A 27736-nucleotide genomic window follows, 5' to 3' on the forward strand; every position below is an offset into this window, starting at 1 on the left:
TAGAAAAACTACATATTTATAAGCTAATAAACAGAATAATATCTCCTTCTTCTTCTACTGCCTTCTCGGCTTTTCGTTTGCAGGGTCGATGTTCCTCTTTGCCATTTATTTCTGTCCATCGTATCTTCCCCATTTAAATCTTTATTTTTCACGTCTTCTTCCACGTAGTCCTTCCCTCTTCTCTTCGGTTTTCCTCTACCTCTCTTCTTGACTTCTAATAGATCTATCCTTCATCCCACATAGTTTTTATTACTAGGTCTAACGTAACCAAACCATTAAAGTATCTTTGTTCTTGGACTTTTTTTGAGACTGTAGTCACCCCGGGTCTTTCCTCAATCACTCCTTTCCTGATCTTATACCATCTAGTTTTACTCAACATTAACCTTAAAATTTTCGTCCTCCATATTCTTTTCCTGACTCCTCTTTACAGGCTACAGTTCATGGACGTACTTCAACACAGATCTCATCACACTCTTGTATATCTTTTCTGTTAGTCCTTTCCAGATTTTTCGGTGTAAAGATTTTTCGGAGTACCCCGCTCATTCGCTTAAACTTTAAATAATCAGCCTGTATCCTGGGGGCAATTTCTCGATATAGTGTCCTATTTTCCGTTATGTTAGAGCCAATATATTTAAATCATATTACTTGTCCTAGTTTTTTCTAAAGCAATTCGACCGATATCATTTACAAAGAGCATTGACACAGGAGCCTCTCCCCTTATCTTCTCCATCAGAACATCGATAATAATATTGAAGAGGTAGAATTCAAGATCCTTAATGCAAACCAACCTTTACTAAAAAACTTTTGGTCAATTCAACAAAAGTTTTTGCTTTCGTTTACGCTTACTCATACATAGTCGCTTCACGAGTATTACGTATTTTTCCCCCTAAACACGAAGTTTATAAAATTCCCCATACAGAGTATTCACGATTGTAAACAAAACTAATGGAAGCATCCAAAAGCAAATATATGAAAATTTAATTTCACTTTTTAATTCCGATTCAGTTTGAGCCCACACCAATCTCCCAACATACCGATTTTTAAAATTTCAAAGCATAGCCCCCATCCGTTTTTATAAATAACAAATTAACCAAGAAGACATTGAGTTCGTGACATTGACAAGTTCGTGTAACCTTCTGGCTAAGGGTTTTCAAGTCGCGCAAGCGTCCCTATCATGACTTAACGACTACTTTCGTAGCCGGGACCGAGGGCTTGTTAAGCTAGTAATATAGCCACTGAGCTACGGCTGCCACAGTACTCTAATTATCTCAATAACTATCCTAACAAACTACGTTTCAACGTTTAGCATTCCTTTCCCCAGGTAGATGTAGCTTCCTCCATGGTTATTGTTAGTTGTTGCCCTGGAAACCATCAGGGTCTTCTAACTCTAATGTCATAAATTGTTTGCATTGCTCCTGTAGTGATCCTTTCCCAAGTTAACATACTCCTTTTCTAACTTGGCTGCACCGTACTGAAGACGACCAATAGTCAGAAATACATATATAGGGTTGCCTTTCATAACTGCCATAAGCTCGGACTTAATTAATTTTTAACTATTGCATAGACTATTTGTTCTACTAACTTTTACCTATTGTATGGACTTTAAAATACAAACCAGTACTTACATTATGAAACCAAGACAGCTTGTGAACTTTGGGATTGGCCTGGACTAAGCATTCAAAGTAAACATCGTCACCTTCTTTAATATCGTCAGGATTTAATGATATACCCATTCTGAGAGTAACAATTGGTACGTCTGAAATAGAAAAAATTGATTGTGAGTAAGTCTAATTTATTATTTCTTTTACCTTTTGAAATGGACTCATACAAGCAACACATTCATGATTTCAATAAAAATAATAAGTCTGGCAGTTATTTGTTTGTTACACGACTCACAAATAGGTCGTCCAGTTCTTGAGAACAAATATGAGTGAGTAAGACTGGTATGGCCTAGTCGTAGGCGGTTGAATACTGTTTGCTCATAACAACTTTTATTAACTGTTTTTATGTTTTTACTATGTTTTTAATTTGCCTGAGTTTTGAATTTAAATTTTGCTATTCCTTGAGCCAGTCATTTAACACATACCTTGCTTGAAAAACACTTTCAAGTCATTAGGGGCACATTTCTTTCGCGGTATTCTTCCATGACAGTGTGTTGTCCAAATGCATTCCTAAGAATTTTAAATGAGAACAGAATTCTATAGATTTTTAATATATAGTAATATTTTGTGTTGATATTTGTATTTGTTTTTGAGAAAATAAGGCCTTTGGTTTTGGAAGTAGAAAATTCAAAGCCAGTGTTCACAGCTTTACAAAAATTATTATGTTATCCTAAGTTTATTAAAATGTTGGTGACTACTTGAAAAAGTGTAGGACTGCTGACAGATCCTTAAGTTACTCCATTTTCTGAGTAATGGATTTTTGAAAAGGTTTTTAAAACTTTATCTTGGAAGAATCTGCTATTTAAAAAATTTGTTATAAAACAATAGACAGTTTCCCCGTACGTTTTATTCGAATAATCTACGTAGTATATTATTTTCCAAGCAATATTAAAAGCATTTTTTAATTGAGATAACAACCGGGGAGTTAAGCGATGCCCTCAAAAGATCGAAAAACGGTAAAGGAGCAGGACCTGGAGACATCCCAATTGAGTTGGTAAAGTATGGACCAAAAATATTACCAATAAAATGAGGTGTTGGTTCAACTATTTAACAAATGCTTAAAAGGACAAAATATCCCTGATGATTGGAGTGTTGGATACATCAGCTCAATATTGAAGAAAGGGGATTAACGCAAATGCTCTAATTATAGGGGAATAACTGTTATCACCTCAGTGAAGAGGTTGTACGGTCGAATAATAAAAGAAAGAATAGAATCAGAATACGAAGACATAGAAGAACAAAATGGATTTCGTGCAGGAAGATCGAGCACTGATGGTATATTAGTTCTGCAGCACTAAATCGAAAAACGATAGGCAAGGAATCTATCTACTCACCTATTGTTTGTAGATTTGGAGATAGCATACGATACGGTACCTTTGAAAAAACTGTTTCAAACATTGACGAAAGTAGGCCTCAGTAGAGAGTATGTGGATGCTATCGCAAATATATACAATAATGCAAGAAGTGTCGTTAAAGAAGGAAACTTTACATCTAAATCGTTTTCAATAAGAAAGGGGCTTAAGCAAGGATGTTGTCTATCTCCGACCTTATTTAAAATATATATTCAAGCATCGCTAGAGCAGTAGAGGAAACAACTATCCGGAATTAGAATATAAATAGGCGGTGGTAAATGTCTAACAGCTTTATTTTTTGCAGATGATCAGGTAGTCGTAGCGAATGATGAGAAAGACATGGACTACATATTTAGAAAACTAAAGAAAGAATATGAAAAATGGGGCCTCAATATGAATATGTCAAAGACAGCGTGTCTTAAAATAGGAGATGATGAAGAAGATCCAGAGTTAGAAAATAAGAAACACAAAAACATGTAATGAATATAAATATCTTGGATCTTTAATATCTTAAGAAAGCACTACCAAAATAGACATCGAAAACGGAACGTAGTCGGGAAAAAAAGCGGTAAACATTCTAAACTCTCTACAATGATCAAAAGATATTAGACAAGAAACGAAATTGACAATCTATCGAACCTTGGTAGAGCCTATTATAACTTATGGGGCGGAAGTTTGGCATATCACGAAAAAAGATAGAAAAAAAATAGAAGTGGTAGAAATGGATTTTCTAAGGAGACCGTGTGGTGTATCCAAAAAGATCATATCAGGAATAAAGATATTAGAAGGAGGACAAATAGTGTATATTCCAGTGTAGACAGAAGTGAAACGAGACAACTAGTGTGGTATGGTCACATGAATGAATGAAGATAGATGGCCAAAGAAAGCTTTAAATTACATACAACAACAAAAAAGAAGAAGGGGAAGGCCTTCAGTTGCCTGAGAAGAAAATGTACGGCACATTATGAGAGATAGAGCCATCAAAGAAGACGAATGGATGGACAGAAAACGATGGCGGTCGAAATGTGAGAAGCGGCAAAGGCTGTAGGAACCTCTTATATATATATATATATATATATATATATATATATATATATATATATATATATATATATATATATATCTAATATGTATACCTAATTTCAAATATTTATCTTTAAAAACAAAAATGCATGAGCGAAATGGGTCATTTGTTCTTACTCGCGCGGAAGTCACCCGTTCTCCCCTAGTATAAATATTGTTGTTTCTGAAATATTAGTGAAAACAATCATCCGATAAAATACATACAAAACAAGCATATAAGTTAATATGAAAAAACTTTTTATTAAATCAAAATAATAAATCTCAAAAATCCAATAAATACCCTTATACAAAGAGGTCAAACCCAAAGCCAAAGCCAAACCAACAAAAGTTTATGAATATTTGCACACGAATGTAATATTTATAAAATTTGTGTACATTCATCTGCTCGATGCAAAGTTGTACTTTCATCAAATACGATAGGCTTTCAGAGTCCGGTCGACTCTGTTTATTTTTAACAGGTTATTCAACATTTTTACACATTACCATCAAAGGTAAACAAATACAGTCACAGGTGTGTAACAAACAAAGCATGTGTAAGCGCTTGACGCCAATTTTATATTTTTATTACTATTGGTTCGCTTGTTAATCAATTAAAGTAAATAGTATGTAAATTCCATATATATCAGTAAAGCATATATATATATACATACAATATCGTCATTGGAAATTGCAAATGAAAGGAAAATAATGTCCGTATAACGAAAACATTCGTTTTGTTGATTTAAGCAGTAATAGGATCGCAGGTACGGATTAGGTTTATTGTGCAGGGGTAAAATTCATTTTAATGTTGAAAGCGGTTTAATCCCCAAGCGAGTAATGACCTACAGAGGACGATGTGTCTCTTTTAAGGACATTTGTGTGAACAGCCTGGGTATTAAATACACACAATTTGGAATATGACGACGGTATATTATTGAATGTAATTTTCCTCTCCTATCCGTTTACTTTGGGAAGAGTGTGCAGACTTCTCGTCCTCTGTCTTTTGTTGATAGAGAAGCATCTGAACGTATATATCCTACATATTTTAATAAAATGCTTATCTGATAATGTTTTTGAGTGACAATATTTTGCAAATTTAGAAAATAACTTTTAGAATACAATATAATCAGAGTAATATTGATCTTTATTAGTAAACTGAAAACTATAAAAAATAAAGAAAAATAGGTATGAAAAAGAACTTCTGTAGAAATTATAGGTATATAACAGATTGCCAAAAAAAAGTTAAATTATTCTCTTATTCAGCAATCTTATTCTCTGTGCTTTTATAAACAATGTTATTTCAGGCATCTTAGTTTGTTTCTATCTCGATGTTTTACCCGTAGCCGTACACCACCGTGTACGGCTCCTAAGAATATGCTTGTCCATTGCTTCAGTTATTCCCAAGTTCATTTTTTTTACTTGCGTGTGTATCTGTTGCTTTAGTAGGACTGTGTAGATTTTTTATTTGGTCTTTCATAAGAGGTATAACCTAATAAGAAATCTGTATAATAAAAACTCCTCTCCTTCTTCTTCTTTTTATATAGACATTACTGTGTCTGTTTTTCAATGTGCCTCTAGTAAGTTGTTGTTCCATCGTTTTCGTGGTCTTCCTACTGATCGTCTTCCCATTGGGGATCCATCTCTTGCCGTCTTTACTACTCTATTTGTTGTCATTCGGCTTATATGATCGTTCAACTCTACATTTCTATTTCTTACCCAGTTCTTGATGTTCTCCACCTTGTATCGACGTCGTATACCTGTACTTCTAGCTCTGTCCCATAGTGTCTTTATCTCTCTCCCTCATAAATTTTTCTAAGTGTTTTTATCTTTGCTGTTTCTAACATCCTTTTTGTCCTCTCTGTGTCAAAACTTGTTTCTGCCGCGTGTGTCATTATTGGTCTGATGACTGTTTTGTAAATTCTGCCTTTTGTTTTTTTCCCAATATTTTTCATTCAGGCAGCCTGCGGCTCTGTTTGCTCTATTCACTTGATCTTCCACTTTCGTTTTGAACTGTCCGTGGCTAGATAATGTGATGCCTAGATATTTAAACTCCATCACTTGTTCTATTATCTGACCTTCCAGCTCCAATTTACGTCTTAGTAAATTTGCTGTTGTAACCATGCATTTTATCTTTTTTGGGGAAATTTTCTAGCGGTTATATTAAATTGGCGCAGCGTACGTTGTAAATTATCTTCACTTTGAGAGAGCAGTATTGCGTCGTCTGCAAAACAGATTATTTTTAGTTGTTTTTCTCCCATTTGGTATCCTTTTTTTTTTAATCATTACTTTTTTAATATTCCATCCATAATCAGGTTGAATAATAGAGGACTTAGTGAATCTCCCTATCTTATCCCATTGCCAGCTTCAATAGGGTCGGTTAGGTCTTCTTTTACTTTTACTTTTATTTTATTGTTTTGGTAGATATTTTTGATCATTTTGATTATTCCTTGAGGTATCTCTCTTGCGTACAGTAAGTAGATAACGTCTTTTAATTTTACCCGGTCAAATGCCTTCTTAAGTTCCACGAAGCATAGATATGCCAGTTTGTTGTTCTAATGATTTCTCTTGCATTTGCCTCATTATAAATATAGCATTGGTGCATGATCTATTTTGTATCGAATGCCTGAAAACAATCAACATGTCTGTTTAGATACTTTACTGGCCAAAATAAAAGAAAGACAAGTTTCTGAAATTAAGAGGACTAGATTTGGAAAGAGTTGAGAGATTTAGAATTTAAATTTAAAAAAGAAAATAATAGGTTACTTTTATGCAAAAGGAATAGTGTGGTTCACAAAAGAATTTAATTTTTGAGAGAGTATTCTTCCTCTTCATTTGCCGAGCTCGATTATCAAGCGTTGGCTATCAAATTGGCTATAGTAATTTTGTTGACGGCAGCTCGGAAAAGAGACGTAGAGGATCTGTTAAACCAATCTCTCAGGTTTCTAATCCATGACGTTCTTCTTCGACCTGGCCGACCTTCGATCTATCTCTCTAGGTGGCGCTAACATGGCCAAAATATTCAAGATTGCGATTTTTAACTGTTTTGACGACTTCCGTAACTTTTCCCATCCGATGCAAAACAGCTTCGTTACGAAATCTATCTACCCAACTTATTCGTAGGATTCTCCGATACACCCAGATTTCAAAGGCTTTCAGTTTCTTGAGAACTGTATCCGTCAAAGTCCAACCTTCGACACCATAAAAAAGAGTAGAATACACATAACATCTCACTAATCTAATGGCATCACCGTAAATGCAAAATGGGAACAGGCCACAGAAATTAAGGCGAGAATAGAACGAGCTAGAGCAGCATTTAACAATATGAAAAAGCTCCTCATAAGCAAGGATTTGTCCCTCTCCTAAAACTACGTCTAGTTAAATGCTACATTTTTCCGATCTTACTATATGGTATGGAGGCTTGGACGCTGACAGAGAGGCTCACGAGAAAACTAGAAGCATTGGAAATGTGGGTGTACCGACGCATTCTTCGTATATCCTTCGTGAGGGAGAAAGAAATCGTGAGCACAATCAAACAAATAAAGCATGAATATCTAGGCCATTATATTGAGATACGATAAGTACTGTCTACTGCAATTGATTGCCCAGGGGAAAATAGACAGTAAGCGAGGGCCAGGCAGGAGAAGACACTCGTGGCTCTAAAATCTGCGGTAGTGGTTCGGGCTGACATCGGTCGAACTATTCAGAAGCGCCGCAAACAAGATCAGAATTGCCATGTTAATAGCCAACGTTCGCAACGGACAGGGTACTTGAAGAAGGAGAAATCAAAATAACCGACACTTAAAAAAGTATTACCAACTTACATTTCTATACCTCTAAAAAAACACCCTGTATATAGAAAAATGTTATGTCGTCTTGTTACTCAAAGTTTGGCGAAATAACATTTTCTTGTTCCTGTTCTCATCATTTCATTTTATAAATAATTGGTTGATTACCTAATTAAAATGACGTCTTCTAGTTACGGTATATTAATGTAACATTATTTGAAATTAATCCTAAAATCCAAATAAATCAAGCTTCAATTCCACAGATTTATACTTCATCAAATAGTATTGTCGCTCCAGACCACCAGTAATATCAAGCACTTATTCTGGTTTTAATGATCCCATTACCAAATTGTTTTCCGCTAAAGAAACATTAGATGGGGTAATAAGATTTGATAGTCATTACTGATGGCGCCTCTGTAACCAATTATGTCATAAAAGAATGGATTACGGTTTCATTTTATTTACAATTAATTCGTTTTACGATAGTACCTAAAGTTATTTCTGTAATCCGCGGTATTATGGTAGTAATTCTCCATATAATGATAAATTCATTTATAGGAGTGTCTGAACTTAAATACCGTATGGTTGGTACATTGTAAATTACCCTAAAACTTGTTAAACAAGCATGTGGGTAAAATAAATAAAGAATTTAACAATTATATGGTCAGAAGTGCTCACGAAGCAGCATTGCAAATTATAGCACAGAACGGTGAATTCCTGTCCACTGGTGAAATTTACGTCTATAGAGTCATGACATATTATGAAGATCACAGGAAAAGTGCTAAGTCCAATTTTTAATATTTTTCGTTTTTAATATCACTTTATAGCTTTAATTGCGTAGTTTCAACTATAGTCAGAATCCAGAAATCTAGGCAGTAAATTCTTGGAAGTAATAGTGATGGTTCATTGCTATTGTAGGTCTTCCAATGGCGTACGAAAAATAACATAAGAAATTACCTATTTATAATTATGTTAATTTTAATATGATTATTGTTGACATTTGGGTTATTATATATATTAATATAATATACATGGTGTTTGGTAACGAATGGCCATAACTTAATCTTAGATTCCTGAGATTAAAATAGGCCGATTTAAACTAACTTACTTTAGTACGAAAGTTGATAATAACCAAAATAAAGGGGGTCAAAGTTAAACTTTTTTTAAATATTTCGTGATAGGCATGGGATAACAACACGAAACTTGGTAAGCTGGAGTTTTTTGGGACGAGAAATCAAAATTCGCCACTAAAAATGATGAAGGGCGCTACATACATCTTTCAGTGCTCGTTTAATACGTTCATTTTTTTTTATCTCCTTCTGATACTTTTAGAATCTCCTGATACTTTTAGAATCAAAACTTTTATTATCTTAATATTTTTACTTAGAAAAGATATACTACATCGCTGTACAACCCATTACTTTTTATTATTGTTTTATAAATTTGAATTAATTACAATAAATAATAATTTTAGTTTAGAAGGTAATAGTTACACCTCTCTAAAACCGCGATAGTCGGTCAAAGTCGGCTACACAGGTATTCAGTTGTTTTGCTATCGAAGTAAACAGTGGTGTAATGACGATGAGTAGAATACTATTTTGCTGACGTCACGTTACGTAGCAACGACGAATAGAATCGACGGTTAATTTCCAAAACCCGACTATTCCAAATATGAAAAAATGTCTGCAATGAAAATATTTAAACAATTTTTAAATATAGCATTTAAATGCATTAGATGTTTATAGATTGGCCGGTTTTTGCACTGTTCGGATTATACCAAAATTAATGAAAATGTGTGAAATGGCGACAAGGCGTGAAAAATAAGACCTCTTATGGACATGCTTAAAAAAAGTTTTGCTGAAAATTTTGTACCCAAAAAAAATTTATCTTACGATGAAAATATGATAAAATATTTTGGCTCACATAGCTGCAAGCAGTTTATTCGACGAATGCCAGTTCGATTTGGTATAAAATGTGGTGTATCAACACAAAAAGGGATATTTAGTTAACTTTGACTTATTTGAATAAGCTGCTAGTCTTTTATTATTACTATTCGACAATCGGCTAGCCGAGAAAACTAATCTAAAATATAATATTTATATGGATAATTTGTTTTCTGAAATAGTTTGCAAAAATCGAGTTCCCAGATGTCCGTTAACTTCTAAAAAGGAGTTTCTAAAAAATGATCGATGATATTTTGAAATAGCTATTCAATGAAGTGATGGGCATTTATATGTCCGGTGGATGGATGATGCAGTGGCAACAATGATTTTATTCTCCAGAAGCATTCAAAAAGAAGGTCAAGTAAGAAGGTTTTCTCAAAAAAACGAAAGCTACTTGTTTCTAGAGCGAAATTGATCGTTAAATATAATACATTTATGGGAGGAAGTGATCAAATTGATCAGAGTGTAAGTTGCTACCGGATCTGTATTCGGGGAAAAAATGGTAATGGCCAATTTTTACATGGACACCCGATGTTGCATTATGAAACAGTCGGATATTGTATAACACAACTGGCAGAAAAAATGTATAACAGTTAAATTTTACAAGAGAGATTGTATTGTATATCTAGCGAAGTTAAGTGTACTGTACAATTATTTAATACAATACATTTCAGATGAAAAAAACAGAAGATGTGATGTGTGTTTATTACATGTTATTTTATTGTTAGAACAATGTGTTTAAAATTTAATATTGGACTATTAATTTCTTGTTTTATACCGTTTCACTCTCGATATTGTAAAATAATCAATCACACAGTATTACATTTTTTTTAAATAAATCTCCATTTTTGTATTATTGCCTTCTTTACTATATCCCAGAACCTTTTATTTTTTATACTATTTTTAATAAAAACTAGGTAGTGTTAAATGCCTAACATTACTTTAAGGCAACAGTTAATAATTCAGACATTAAATATGCTAGAAAATACATTTTTAAAAGTTTTTTAATACTTACCAGCAGTTTATTAATAATATTGCAAAATATAATATAAAATCAATAACTTATTAATCTCGGCGCTAATGGATTTAACAAAATCCATCTTAAATATAGTAAAGTCATGATTTGAAGGTGTATATTATTTGATTTCATAACAATTTTAAATCCGTAATTTTAAATTTTCAAATTTATTAGGAACTTTAGGTTTCTAAATACCGAAAACTTTTTTATTATGCTTGCGTCTATAAAAACTTTTAGAAGTTGATAGCAAAAGAAGACGACATCCAAAGGGTCATACGTTGTAACGAGATATACGTTTAGATCCCAAAGTAAATCTCTTTTTAACTCATTACACTCATAATGTCCTTTTCGGATATATCTCCTTAACTTATATCCCATAAAATGTTACGCCAAAGTAATCGTTATAAAGAGCTCTGCGGTAGAGGGCTCTTCGAAATGGTACAGAGTGTGTCGTTTTCGTTTTAAAAATATTGCCTTATTGCAGGATAGTTTGGCATCATTTTCAGGATAAAAATGTAAAACAGTTTCCTTTATATTATATATATATATATATATATATATATATATATATATATATATATATATATATATATTTATATATTATAATCAACCAGAAGTATTTGCTGACAACGTAAGAAAGTAAACATTAAATATTAGGTTTGCAACAATAAAAAATGAAGCGTGTACTCTTGTAAATTTTTATTCCAAGCTTTCGGACATTGGTTATCTCCTTCATCAGGGAGAAACTTTATAACTTAATGAGGTTGTATCATCAACGATGTTATGTAATTTTGATAAAATTTATCACAGTCTGTCATCTTTGTTCAATATAAAAAACCTATTTCTATGTTTAAAATTCAAAAATTACTTCACATCCACAACACTTAATTATTGTAAACACATTCATGACATTATTATTCGTAATTTTATTCTATCGCCATTAGTTTTTTTTGAAGTTATACTTCTATACGCGCGCTCCACGTTGGAAATTTGTATGGGAGTGAATCTGTGAAACCATTACATATGTAAGATAATGAGTAAGAGAGAGAATGAAGATATATTTTCTCTCTCTTCCTCTCTCGAATATAAAAATGTTCCTTTTGTATATATAATTTATTATTATACATATTATATAAAGATATATATACATATAATATTATACATATAATAAAATATTTATTAATATTATTATTTATGTGATATGTTTTGTATTATTTATTAAATGTTCATAATTATATTATTGTTTTGTATTTTAAAATAATAATCTCAATAAATCACTGTATGATCCAGAACTGTCAATTTTGAAATACATTTGTGTTATGTCCTCGGTAGTGTAGTAGTTAGTATCCCCGCCCGTCACGCGGGAGACCGGGGTTCGATTCCCAGTCGGGGAGGACTTTTTTATTAATGTTATTACATTATTGTCATTTTTAAATACTTATGGATATTGCATTTTAATTTGTATTGTATTATTATATATGGAATTATGTTGCACTGTATTGTAGTGTATTTTTTTATGTATATTATTGTCATTTTTAAATACTTATGAATATTGCAGTTTAATTTGTATTGTATTATTATATTAATAACAAAATAAACAATGAATTTTACTGCAGAGTATGTGTAAAAAAATTTTGCATTCAACTCCTTTCATACATATATGAAAATAAAAATATACATTTTCATCAAAATATTGATTCAATCCTTCATTGTTAGTAAGTTGTTATTAATTCTGTTTTTCTTTCTGCTATGTCTTATCTATAAAATTACATATGTAATGATTGTGCAGATTGACTCCCAAATAAATTTATAACGGCGAATGCGTGTATAGAAGTGTAACTTCCACCAGCAGTCCCACTGGACTGCCACACCCGTTTTTTTTTTTCAAAGGACGTCTTGGTTGGGTGCAATAGATCCCAATGAAAAGGGCTTGATTTGGCATCAAACTTTATTGTCTCTAGTCGCGAGTCAAGATCAAGATATTTATACTCTAACATAATATATACAGGGAAAGGTACAAATGTAAGTGAAGAATACAAAGATTTAGTCTTCCCAAGTGGTACTCTCCCTAATTAAACCACTGTTAGGTATGGGTTATTACCTAACAACAGATAATTTTTAAACTCCTCAGTTGGCAGATATACTAATCAAAAAGAAAACAGATGTGTTCCCATAGAATTGCAATGGAAAAAGTTGAATAAGGGAGAAACGATCGCGTTTCAAAAGTGCTGAAAAGTTCACAACCCACAAATTAAAATTACAAGAAAAAGAGATGGAGAAGGAAATCACATTTTTAAACCGAATGTAGTCATCGACTACAATGATACAATGGGAGGTGTTAATTGGCTAGATTAACATCTTCTTGACTACCCAACAACAAAAAAAAGGGAAAAAAATTACTACAAAAAGATATTTTTCATTTATTGGATATTTCGGTATGGAACGAATTTGTGTTGTATTAAAAAAATGGGGGCCAAAAAAGAAATTTGGAATTTAGAAAAACAAAGCTGGAAGACGTAGCAAACAACCTGGACTTTTGCATCTAACTGAGAGGCACTTTCCAGAATATGTTCCACCAACTGAGAAAAAGGCTAATCCATGTAAGTATTGTGCAGTAAGTAGGGACAAAAGAGACGAAAAAGGAAAGAAAAAGCGAAAAGAAACCAAATACTTTTGTGTAGAAAATTGTAATGTGAGATTATGTGCTTTGCCGTATTTTATGGTGTAAAACGTATTTTACCACACACAATTAACTCTTTAATTTTAATTTTTTTATATGTGTTTATGTGTCAATAAAATATTTTGGATTATTTGTATTTTTCATTAAAATCATATTATTTACCTATTCACAGTATTTCCTCTGCACATTTTTTTTTAATTTCATCGGATTTGAAAAAGAGTGCGCCACTGTAATATATAGTAATTTGTAAGACCAATGGCATATACATATATATATATATATATATGTATATATATATATATATATATATATATATATATATATATATATATATATATATATTATATAATATGCGTATACTATTAGTATATGTATGAAAAAAAAAAAATAAATATTTTCGAGTATTTTATATGGTCGCCTGAGTGAATATTCAGAGGAGCTTCTTGGCGAATATCAAAGTGGTTTTAGGCCTGGTCGATCAACAACAGACCAGATCTTTGTGCTTAGGCAAATACTGGAAAAAACCTATGAATTCAATATCGACACATACCATCTTTTCGTAGATTTTAAATCAGCCTATGATAGTGTTATAAGAAATAAATTGTATGAAACCATGGATGAATTCCACATCCCCGATAAACTGATAAGATTGGTTAAGGCTACAATGCGTAAAGTTGTTTGCAAAGTCGAAATACAGGGCAAACAATCACAGGCATTTGAAAGGCATTTTGGGCTGCGACAGGGAGATGAGCTGGCGTGTCTCCTTTTCAACATAGCTTTGGAAAACGCGGTCAGGGATGCCCAAATAGACAGCAGAGGAAACATTTTTAATAAATCATCCCAAATTTTGGCATATGCAGATGATGTTGATCTAGTTGCCCGAACAACACGCAAGCTAGAAGAAATGTATACCACCTTGTCAATGATGACAAAATAAAAATAAAACTAAGATAAAACAGAAACATCGGCCACCAATTCATGGTTGATAATTCTACCTTTGAAGTGGTGGACAAATTCACATACTTAGGCCCCCTGATCACCAAGGAGAACGTCATGACGGAAGAAATCAAGCTAAGAATAATCCTAGCAAACAAATGCTATTTTGGACTGAGTAGACATATGAGAAGCAGAAACTTAAGCCAAAAAACAAAAATAACCATATACAAAACCCTTATACAACCAGTGTTGACATATGGGTCGGAGACATGGACCATTTCCAAGGCAGATGAAAATATCCTGCTTATATTTGAACGAAGGATCCTGAGAAGAATATTTGGTGGCATCTGTGAAAATGGTGTTTGGAGAAGAAGGTACAACTACGAGATATATCACAGATATAAACATATATTTGGTGGTAAAACGTAGTATCCTTTATAAAAATAGGAAGACTAAGATGGGCAGGACATCTGGCAAGATCACAGCAGAACAACCCTCCTAGAAGAATCCTTATGTCACAACCTGTGGGAAGTAGAAATAGGGGTAGACCAAAACTCAGATGGAGGGATGGTGTAGATGAGGATGGTAGACAAATAGGCGCAGCAAACTGGCAACAGATGGCAATGGATAGAACTGACTGGCGTAATAGACTTGGGAAGGTCGAGGCTCTTTTATAGGGCTGTAGCACCAATGATGATGATGATGATGAAAAAAAAATATTTCGCCTGACCCCCCAGGAAAAGAAAAGTTTCTCCGCAACTGGAAATATTTTTTTTATTCAATTATAACCAAAACCAAACATTTTCACTAAAAAAAAAAAAATTCGATCATTTTTTGATCGTAACTTCAAAATGTGTACGTTAAGGGGTTAATAATTAAATACTCTAAATCGTGGTTATTTTATTATTCCCAAATTATCCTGAATACGTACCTGTCACACCTCCCACTAATTTGTCGTAACTATAAGAAATAATTGGCAGCCTTAGCGCATCAGTTTGTTACCTGAATGTTATATCTTTCGTTTCATTAATCTAAGGTTTCGCCTATATGCATTTTGAAAAACTTGTTCCTGTTCGCTTATGTGAAAAAGAATATAATACAAACAGTACACGTGCAGATTCAATTACAAAACTTAAATAGCGAATATAAAATAAACAATTTTTTCTTCCTAATATATTTGCCATTAAAAACAGTCAATGAGTTAAATAATAAATAAATTTTCGACTCGTCAACATTTGTTAAACAGATCAAATGTCTAAATAAAAATTCCCAAAAGAATTCTTTTTATGTCTAAACAATTTCTATATGAAAATATTAAAGTCAAATTAAAAAGAATGCAATAGGAAAAGTAAAATAAAACTATTCTTATATTTTTCAACACCCATTTCATTTTCACTAGAAAAATTGTTGTTGTGTTAATTGTGACAAGGCGAGATATATTAAAATTCTAAGAAGTACGATTCTACCGTCTGCGCCATTTACGAACTCGTTTCTCATTAATATCTGGTTTGTGTCTCTATGTTCCGGTACAACAATTCTCGTAAGAGAGAAATATAACTTACAATGGACGTTTAATCTCCACTTGTCCTCCAGGGCGCTCTCAGGGATGGACGGGTTCTCTGCTCGACAAGTCAAGTATTTGCCGTCGTCATCGATCACAGGCACAAACGTCAAAATGCTCAGGCTTTGATTGTTCTGCTCGGAGAACTGAAACAAACATAAGGTTTATTGGTTTTTAATTTGACGAAGAAGCTTGGAGAAATGTGTGAGGGAGATAAAAATGTGTTTTTGCGACCGGTTGGTTGGTAATAGTCGAAGTTCAATCTGTGGTATTTGGGAAAATACGACAGGTTGAAGTTACTTATAACTTTCTAAAATAACTCAAAATAAATGTGAAGATGATCGATAAATGATAGAGTGTTTTAGGAAAGGAAATAGGTACAACACAAATAAATAGAAAAATCGTTTTATGTCTTATATACTTTTTTATGTAATTGATAATATTTGTTTTAGAACAAAATACCTACATACAGGTGACAAACTTATTGAGGGCTACATATGGTGTTAATTTATACATACATATGTAGGAATATAATACCTACATATGTAGGTATTAAAATTCTTCTAAAGTCGTTTTTGGTAATAATCATAAAACATCAAAATGAACGTATTTCATATGAAATTATATCAAAAGGTATTATTAAGTTAAGCTTATTCAGATAAACGAGTTTTTGCATACAGTTGAGTCCATGGTTCTTTACCCGTGCGTCATTAATACCTGGCGAAAAAACACATACTTTTTATTTAGCATAATTTTCTTCCACGTATGAAACTAGAGACAAACCAGGTACCGCCTATTATTAAGTAAAGGCACATGTTATTTTTATGAACGCTCTAGACTAAGTACATCGAAAAGAGATAGGTACAAAAAGACGCTTATAGAAGTTTTCAGATTTTACGTACAATTTGTGGCGTTTCTGGATTGTTTACTTGCGGCTGTCAGTTATTTATGGTTTTTTTACGATTAGAATGAAATTATGACATTCTAGTAACTTTTAAATGTCTAACCATACAGCAAACTCCCTACGTCCCTATCCCTATAGATTCTAATAAATTCCAGTGACTTTTAGTGAATTATCGGTTGGCAAAATATTGCAATATTGCCAGTGTATTTCTCACGGCTTTTTGTTATTGTGTTTGTGAACTGAAGGCAAATAAGGAAGGAGGAAAATAATTGTGATTTGTTCTGTAGTGAAGGTTAGGTCACAGAATAGAAAACAATATTCTGGGGTTAGGTCGTGTTGATTATTTATTTTTTTCGTTTAAATTTTTGCTGTAAATTAAACTAAAAAGGTCCTTCTCGGAACTAATAAACTTTTATAAATTTTCAAAAATGCCTAAAGGTTTAGGAAGTTGTGCCCAAAAAATGGTCATTTCTTTAATTTCATAGTTTGAGACAGAACGTGATCATCAATCTTTATTACTTCCGTTTGAAACAGTTAGGGAAGTAAGTAATTATTTGTTCTATTTCTTTTTAAATAGTGATATAAAATGTTGTAAGCAATATTTAATTTTACATTTTTAAACAATCCTATTTCAGTTTGATTAAAAAGTGAGGTTATATGAAAGTTTTTATTTTTAGAGAGTAGCAGCGCATGGATTTTAGTCCTATTAGTAAAGATGGTACTATTAGTCGTTCTTGGCAAGTGTTAAGAAAACTAAAGTCGGTGGTGCAAGGTAAATATATATTTTTGTTTAACATCAATTTTATTGTGATTTATTTTACAAAAAACAATAAACAATAACATGTAAGTGTTAAGAAAGTGACACAGTTAGTATTCACTCCGTGGTGAATACCTAAAAAAGTACAATAATAATTGAGTTAATTAATTCGAAGCATAGTAGTGTGTGTAGCAGCATTTACGTTTCCCAGTGAATTATTACAAATTACAGTTGGTTATTGTTTGAGTTTAACCTTCTTCTTCTTAACGTGCCCTACCAAGTCCCCTTGACGTTGGCGATTAACATGGCGAAACTGTCTCTGTCTTGAGCTATTCTAAAGAGTTGCTCAGCTTTCCTCATTCCTGTCCACTCCCTGATATTCTTCAACCAAGAGGCCTGCTTTCTACCAATTCCTCTGCGTCCTTCGATTTTACCCATCATATTAAGTTGAAGAATATTATATCGGTCTCCCCTTACTACGTGTTCAAAATAGGCCATCTTTCTACATTTGATGTTATCAAGCAGCTCGCGAGCAGCATTTGCTCTCTCAAGGACTGCCACATTTGTTAGCATTGCCGTCCATGGAATTTTTAGCATACGTCTGTGCAGCCACATTTCAAAGGCCTCCAGACGATTAATGGTGGATATTTTAATGTCCATGCTTCGACACCGTATAAGAGGACTGACTAAATGTAGCATTTAACCATGCGCTTTCGAAGTTGAAGTTGCAAGTTATCATTACAGAAGAATGACTTCATTTTTAAAAATGTCGTGCGGGCTATCTCGAATCTACTTTTTATCTCTTGATCTGGATCTAGTTGTTCAGTAATATGGCAACCAAGATAATTAAAACTGGACACTCTTTGAATTATATGACCATCAACATATAATCGTGCATCTTGATGTGCTAAACGGCTAAACACCATGTGTTTTGTTTTTGAACAGTTTATGTTTGGACCAAACTCTCTTCCCACTGTATCAACGGCATTTAAAAGGCATTGTAATCCATTCATGTCATCACTTTAATAACTGTATCGTCTGCATATCTGATTGTATTTACCAGAATTCCATTAACTTTCACGCCCCATTCCAAATTATGCAGCGCTTCTTTAAATATTCTATCTGAATATAAATTAAATAACAGTGGGGATAGTATACAACCCTGTCTGACACCTCTTTGTATTTTACATATTTCTGTTGATTTTCCGTTTATGCGAGCTGTCGCTGTTTGACACCAGTATAACTTTTCCATGAATCGTATGTCTTGACTATCAACTCCTTTATCTTTTAATATTGTCTTATTGAGTTTAACCATCATTTTTATATCAGCTTAAACAGAAGAATTTTCTATTGCCAGTGGTGTTTTTATTTCGTCATAAAGTGCATCAAAGACCCCGTATTTTGGATTATCTACGGATTGCAAGGTCAGTCTTTTTATTTTGTTTATATCTATTTACGGCGATTCACTCCCACTGCTGCTCCCACCGCATGTCGATCTGCGCTAACTGTTCAAAGTCAATCGATGATCGAGATTCATCAAAACAACTTCAATGTGAAGCCTGCAAACAGAACATACATCTAGCTTGCACTGTTGCCTCTGCTGTACATGATACTATCACAAAATTCAACTTTAAAAATCATAATCGAAAAAGTTTACCTATTTCCAGATGGATATAGTGGACACAACAAAAATAGCACGATGATGTCTATGATAATCTACTGGTTGATTTATGAAGCACCTGGTCACACCAAGGAAGTGGAGTTAACGTTTCCTGTTGTTGGTCATTCCTTTTTGCCACCAGATAAGTTTTTGTGTATGATGGAGAGGGAGATAAAAAGCGTGTTGTAATAAACAGAAAAGAATACGAAGACTTAATTAGAAAACATTTAAAGTTGCTGAGACTTGGTAAAGACTGGTAAATATTAGACTGGAGAAAGACTAGTAACGTTGTTGTTAAAAAATCTTCCTAGTGGCATTTTAAATGTAGTGCATCGAAAAGATTTATAGTTTCTAAAGACAAAGATCATATGGGACACAGTAAGGGGGTAAATATTTTATCGTTGTGACATAGGGTTCATCAAGTCTATAATAAGAAAAGGGAAAAAGATTTCTTTATTGAAACCTAAGTTACAATAGATTGGATGTTCATTGAAAGAAGATAAATCGTCCATAGACACTCCATAGAAACCAATTTGGTAAAAATTGGAGACCACCCGGATCTCACATTTTATAAAATAATAGAGACTGGCGTACAGAAAAATAATAACGAGAGTGCTGCAGAAAATAATCATATTGATGATGCGGACCCAGACAAACTTTACTAAACAGAAGTTTAGAAAATATATAATATAAATATATACACATAATTTGTAAGAAATTTTGTACTTTGGATAAAAATAAACTATTGACTAGAAGTTTACTTCCACATGCTTTCTTCCTTATTCATAACACAGTAGGTTTGGAAAACAGGCTAATCCAATAACCACTAATATCGTTAGATACGCAGTAGAAAATACACTTTTTATGTATTTTTCTATATTTATAAAAAGATACTGCGCATTTCAGTAAAACAATCGAATAGCAGCAAAGAAAATGCATAAAAAAATTTCCCAAATTTTGTGCTGTTGTGTTAGTTTAGCATTGTTTAGTTTTTTATTCTAATAAACATCCAGTATATTTGTTAGAAAAATGAGGAACTCATATCAAAAATTTCTTATCCTATTAAGATGTTTTCTTTTTTGTTATAAAAATGTCATTTTTAAGTAGCGTAATATTTTTAATATAAATGAGCAAACTGTAAGAAATCGAAAACTTTACCAGGCCATTGTGGTTAGTTAGAGGTAATAAGGAAAATTTTTAAGGCTCATTAACCTTTAAAAAATTCTTTATGTGTCTCAGTCGTTTTGTTACGCGTTCCTCTTACAGGGCATCGTTCCAACGAAATTCTTTACAGATACGCCTTTATTCAATATTGAATGGGTCGCAACTGACAAAGGAAGAAAGCACGGCGCGGTGATTAGGGTGATTTCTTATCCAAATACACAAAAAGTTGGAATCCACTGTCTGCAGTATCCTTTGGGATGCCGGGTTTTGTTCTCAAAGATATTACAGTATTAGACAGAGAAATGTCAAGTATTTTCATTGTTCGATATTTTTAATCTAAAAAATGGGATTGACATTTAAGGGGATTTATAATGCATACCTTGGAGTAAACACGCTGTTTTACTTTCTTTGAAACATATTTTGGATATATCTGTCAAGATTTGAAGTTTATCAACTTTGACATGGATAAAACGTAATTAAATTATATTAAAACACATTTATTACATACATACATTTAGTATTTTTATATTTTGCTGTATCCTTAACCCTGAACTACTATCGTGTATTTACACCCACAAAACTACTATTGTGTACAAGATATAAAAATATATTTATTATTATTTTTTATTTTCGATAAATACATGTGTATATAAAAAAGAGATTTTTTGTAAACTTAAATTTTAATTCATTCAAGAAAATTAAGATACCATAATAAAAATTGAAGGGTACAGGGGGAAAATAGGCTAAGTAACATTTTATGATTTTAAGATAAAGCAATTTTAAAGTTCAAAACGCTATAAACACTAAACTTTTTGAAGTCAGAATTTGTTTTTTTTTACCATTATGTTTTTAAACTATCTGAGATCCTTAGGTTAAAAACTGAAAGCATTAAAAAAATTTTTTAATAGAAAAATCAAGAAGTTATTCAAAGTTGGTTCTGACTTAGCCCATTTTTTCTCTGAATGTATAACAATTTTGTTTTTTTTAAGTATATTTTTATTGTACAAACAATTTTACGTCTACAAAAATAGTTAAACTAAAAAATTATTAGATCCATTATTATAAGAAAATAACAAGATTGTTTCGATTATTTTAAAAGGATTTTTCATCGAACAAAAAAAAATGTTTCCCATATTCTTAATTAATTGTTCACCAGTGAGGTAAAATAATCCTGAGCTTCTTTTCCACAGAACTTTTTTAAAGTTTGCAAGTTTTGCGCCAAAATTGGTATTTGACCTGAAGCAAAAAAAGTTAGTGAAACTACATAACAGTCTATGAATACAACTTTACCTGAGTAAAATATTTCAGGAAGAAGAAATTGATTGTTACTCTCCAAATTTTTGGTAAAGGTAGGTTTTCTATCGATTACAACTGCTGAGTTCCATGCCCCATTATATGTGTCTTTATACTCGATTAACCTAGGATGTTCTTTTGAAACTTTTAATTGTGTTTTCTTGTAAAGTTTATTAACATATTCGGTCCTTCTTCTTATGGTGCCTATCCGTTACGGATGTTGGACACTAACATGGCTATTCTGACTTTGTTGACTGCTGCCCTGAAAAGTCCGGTAGTGGTTAAGTTAAACCATTTTCGCAGGTTATGCAGCCAGGATATTCTTCTTCGTCCTGGACCTCTTTTCCCATGCACTTTACCTTGAAGTATTGTCCGAAGTAGGTTGTATCGTTGTTCATTGCGCATTATATGGCCCAGGTATTCTATTTTGCGACGTTTTATGGTTATGACTAGTTCGCGCTCTTTACCCATTCTATGTAGTACTTCTTCGTTGGTAACTTTGTCTATCCAGGAAATCCTCAACATGCGTCTATAGCACCACATCTCAAATGCTTTGAGTCTCTTCATTGATGCTTCAGTAAAGGTCCATGACTCCACGCCATATAAAAGAACGGAGAATACGTAGCATTTTAGTAAACGAACTTTTATTTCCAATTTTATATCGTGGCTGTTAAAAATTTTTTTCATTTTGACGAAAGCTGATCTTGCCTTCTCGATCCTTATCTTAATTTCCGTCGATTGGTCCCACTGTTCATTTAAGTTTGCACCCAGATAACAAAAGTTGGTGATTTGTGTTATAGGTTGTTGGTTAACTAGTAATTGACCAGGTGGTATCCTATTTTTGCTTATAACCATGTATTTGGTTTTTTTTTTATGTTAAAATCAAACCCAAATTTGCTACTTACTTCTGCCACCCTGGAGACAAGTGTCTGCAGACCTTTAAGACTGTCTGCGAAAATGACAGTATCATCAGCGTATCTTATGTTGTTCAATCGTTCTCCGTTTATAAGTATTCCCTCGTCTATGTCCGTTAGCGCTAGGTTCATAATGTGCTCTGAAAATGTATTGAACAATAATGGGGACAATATACATACCTGTCGCACACCTCTTTTATCTTTATGTCGTCTGTTAACTGATCCCCAACTCTATCAGCTGCAGTTTGTTCGTAATAGATATTGTTTATTATACGGCGATCTCTGCTGTCTAGACCAATTGAATTTAATATTTTCATCAGTTCGTCATGTTTTATTCTATCGAACGCTTTTTGGTAATCAGCAAAACATATATATATATATATATATATATATATATATATATATATATATATATATATATATATATATATATATACGTATATATTGTTATGATTGTTTATTTTGAGTTCAAACTTAGTTTATTGAGCCAATAAAAAAGAATTATATCTTATTTGTTATCAAAAGTAAAATAATCCTTATATTGCCTGTGTTCGATGGATTCAAAAGATTTTCTAGTTGTCTTTTATCGGAATAGAGAAGAAAGGATAAGAATAAAAATATATTATATTACAAAGATTTACGTTTCTTTATTTTATATGAACGAATAAAACAATTATTAAATTCTGTCGTTATCTTATCAATCAGCATACAAGAAAACAAATCAAATTATTATGATAATAAGATTATAAAGCTACATACATTTATATTACGTGAAAAACCAATTTTACTTAAAATTTTCTTTACTTAAAAAAAGAAACCACAAAACTTTAAACTTTTGATTAGCCTAAAAAAACCCTCAGTTCTTAAATTTGAATGCTAATGACCATGATGTCGAAACGATCCTTCACAGATATAAAATTCAATTGTACAAACACTTACAGTTTATTTTCTTCTTGAGTTGTATGTTGGAACATACCCAGAAAAATCCAGTCTCCTCAAAGATGTGATCTTCCCTCTTTGGCACCTCGGCTCCTTCTTTACGTCTCTGCAAAACCTCCTGCAGACTACACAAAAAACACCTGATTCACTTCTCCAAACTCCGCTACTTATTTATGACACCAGGACCTCCTTTTGTCAACTTGATGCCGTAAGAATACTTTCACATATACTTTATAAAATGCCCACGGTAGATACAAGGACCTCTTTTAATCTACTTGTGATCTCCTTCTTCAAACTATTCACTTCTTTTCGTTACGCCGGTATCCAAACTCACGAACCACACCCTATCTTGAGACAAACGACTGTTTCCTTTCGATGACCAAAATATGACTAACTTCTCCTCTCTCATGATCGACTCACCAAATTCCCATTTAAAAACGACCGTCCAATCAAAAAGCTTAAATTGTGTTTACCATGATTTTGGAAAAGCCTAATTTCGGTTTCAGAGAAAACTAAATAGCTTACTTTAAAATTGGTTTTTTTTCAATACATCATTTATACATATTTCAAAAGATTAAAATATGGTCATTTAATACTCGACTATACAAACAATAAAAAGATTAACTTACAGGTAAAATGTCTTCTAATTCTAAACAAAGGTTTTTTGATAATTTTGTTTGAAACGGAAAAGGTCGTTTGCCAAACAAATTTCTACTCTTATCTACACTAAATCTTTCTTTTATTTATATATATCATATATATCACTTTTATTTCTTTTTCTTTGGTTGGGAAAGAAGAAACATATATATATATATATATATATATATATATATATATATATATATATATATATATATATATATATCACAATTCACGTCTCTACATCTTTGAAAGAGAACTTGTATTGCGAAAAGTGCCTCTCGAATACCCAATGCATCCCTGAAGCCAAATTGTGTGTTTGTCATGTGTTCTTCACACTTTTTATATATTCTTTTATGTATAATTTTTAAAAAACTTTTCAGGAGATTGCTCACAAGGCTTATTATTCGATAATCTTTACATTTTTTGGCATTGGGTTTTTTAGGCATTGTTATAAACGTTGATCTTAGCCACTGTTGGGGTATTTTTCCACTTTGGTGAAGATCAAGGTAAGTCTTTTTACTTCGTCTTTATCCATAATTTTTATAAATTCTGAGTAGAACTCGTCTGGTCTGAGGCTTTTCCCTCCTTAATGTTGTTTATAGCAGCTTCTACTTCCGCTTCGAGAATAGGTGGTCCGGTATCGTCATTTTTATTTTGTGTGATGGTGCCATTCCTATCGTCTTCGATATTCGGTCCACTTTCGAAAAATATGTTGATTGTCTTCTGAAATATGTTCCACAACAAAGGGTAAAGGTTTGTGCCTGGAAGATTGAACGAGATCGCATAATTCCTTCACTGTTTCAATTCTGGCTTTCTGATTAATGATTTTCATATTCTTATCATTCTCCATATAAGAATGACCTCTAATAGGAAAAGTTACTCTAATAGAATCAAACCTTTTTTGATGGTGAACAAGATTATGCAAATAGCGGAAAATGGTGCAATTCTTGTTTTGCCCACCGCAGGAGTCACAAAAAAAATTCCAGTTCTGTTATGTTTGAATCACAATAGTTATATATGAAATGATTCAGTAGAGAAGCAACATCATCACTACCTTTTTTAGCAATGGTTTCTGGGTACACATAAAAGATACTTCTTGAGTCAGAGAGAACCTGGACGTTGAACATATAAATGGACAGCTGCCTCTTGTAGTATACATCATTAATAGGAATTTTGGGAATTGGAAAATTTTTACCAAAGTCTATACAGATTGACTCTTTTACATTGGATTTACGACTTAAAAGATTTGATTGCTTTTTAATTGAATAAAATGATTTTGTTTTACGTAAATGAAAAACATGTAATGTGGTCAGTTGGTTAATTTAGTTGTTATGTCTTTCTTAGTTTTGATCAATTTTTTGGTCTTCATTTAGAAACACGTGTACAGGTTTTTCATTACCTGGTTGTTTTTCTTACTTGAGACATTTCATTTAAGCGAAAAACGAATAACACTCCCAGATACGACACTTTTAGCATCATATAAAGTTTCTGAATTGATTGCCAAAAAACAGAAAGCCCATACTATTGGTGATGAGCTTATTTTACCGACATGTAAAGAATTAGTTGCTACAATGTTAGGCCCGGAAGCTGTTGAACAAATATCAAAGGTACCTTTATCAAATGACACAGTCCATCGACGTATATTAGATATGCCAATCGATATTCAAAGTAATGTTAGGGGGTTATTGCCAAATACACAATTTGCTTTACAACTGGACGAAAGCACGGACATTTCGGGAAAGGCCCAATTGATATCTTTTGTAAGATTTGTGTACGGACCGGAAATTATTGAACATTTTCAGGTCAACCAGGTCAGTCCCTCACGGGCTCTCCGAGAGCTTAGTGATCTCGGGGCTCTGCTTCCTGCATTTATTTACCATACTCTGTGGTTGAGAATTGTTTCAACTTAACTTAGTGTTTTATTTCGACGAAGAAATTGTCATGTGAGAAATATCTTGCCTTTTTCAAGGTAAGACACCGAAGATAAAGTCCATAAACCGAAAATAGACTTAAGTAGGGGAGCTCTCGACAGTATATTCGAAGCCCTCTACAGAGCACCCGGAGACAACAGAAGGTGGTTAGACCCTTATTTGTTCCCCCGAGGTGACATGGCGCCCGACAACGTGGATTATTCCGAACCTGCGACCCAGTTCGCTTTACAGAAGGCAACACACCATTGACTTCAACATGGGTTGAAGTCAAGAGAAGAATGGGGAGAACCACGTAGTGTTAGAAAGCAATACTCTAACACTCCGACATCCAGACCTTCTGCAGACCTGATGCCTTCGACGTGCAGACACCTTTGACGAGCCAGGCTTATTCGAAGTTAGAAGCCCCAGATGCCGATGAAAGTTCCGGAGTAGATCCAGTCATCGCCCCCCTACCGAAAGTGGTTGGACGACCACGTAGGCTTCGGCACACTGGTACCCTACGAAACCCCGTTGGATATGGCAGATGTGATCCGGACGACTGAGAAGAAGACGAACCCGTTGGAGGAGTTGGCACACCGACCGAGGATGGACCTGTAGAAGCTTGAGATGCCGTCATCACCACCGACCTCCCCCCCGTAAGTATTGCAGTGTTGTGTGGATTGTTTTGAACATTTTTACTTGTATTTTTATGCATATTTTTTTGTGTATTTTCACGTGTATTTTTATTCAATAAATATTTTTCCCAGCCGCATAGTCGTCAGATGAGGGGGGATGTCATCGAATGCCATAGTCTGGACAAGTACGCATTTCGATGCGCATCGCCCCGCCTCGAATTTTCCCATTGGCTCTTGACCTGGAAATCCCTATTTATCGCTCGAACCGCGCATATAAATATTGGCGATTTTCAGGTCAACCAGGTCAGTCCCTCACGGGCTCTCCGAGAGCTTGGTGATCTCGGGGCTCTGCTTCCTGCATTTATTTACCATACTCTGTGGCTGAGAATTGTTTCAACTTAACTTAGTGTTTTATTTCGACGAAGAAATTGTCATATAAGAAATATCTTGCCTTTTTCAAGGCAAGACACCGAAGATAAAGTCCATAACCCGAAAATGGACTTAAGTAGGGGAGCTCTCGACAGAGCTGGTTAGACCCTTATTTGTTCCCCTGAGGTGACAACGGATTGTATTTCGATATGTACAGATGGTGCTGCTGCAGTGACGGGAAATGTCAAAGGATTTTTAAGTTTTGCACAAAAGAAAAAGCAGTTAATATTAATTACTCATTGCTTTTTACATCGAGAAGCTCTGGTAGTAAAAACTACGGATGGAAGTAAACTGGGTGAAGTTATTCATAGTGTTGTTTCTATAATCAACTATATCAAAACTTGTCCGGTGAAATCAAGGGTGTTTAAGAAACTTTTTAAAGACATGGGCGCAGATCATAAAGTCTTGTTATTTCATAGTAAAATTCATTGGCTTTCGAAAGGAAGAATACTAAACAGAGTTTCAGAACTTAAAGACGAACTACTCGAATT

The 27736-nt window shown here is 33.2% G+C and overlaps 1 protein-coding gene across 1 annotated transcript in view; it reads right to left on the reverse strand.

The window, feature by feature from the left end:
- The window catches only part of side-IV (sidestep IV transmembrane protein), a 747480-nt gene that overhangs the window by 286093 nt on the left and 433651 nt on the right, over nt 1-27736 (reverse strand). Inside the window, exons 6-7 of the mRNA XM_072534629.1 lie at nt 16000-16144; nt 1626-1756 (exon numbers count right to left, since the gene is read on the reverse strand). Of these exons, the coding sequence (XP_072390730.1) occupies nt 1626-1756; nt 16000-16144 (276 nt within the window). The remainder of the gene's footprint in view (nt 1-1625; nt 1757-15999; nt 16145-27736) is intronic.

The sequence above is a fragment of the Diabrotica undecimpunctata genome, chromosome 6 (assembly GCF_040954645.1).
Source record: "Diabrotica undecimpunctata isolate CICGRU chromosome 6, icDiaUnde3, whole genome shotgun sequence".
Classification (NCBI taxonomy): Eukaryota; Metazoa; Arthropoda; class Insecta; order Coleoptera; family Chrysomelidae; genus Diabrotica; species Diabrotica undecimpunctata.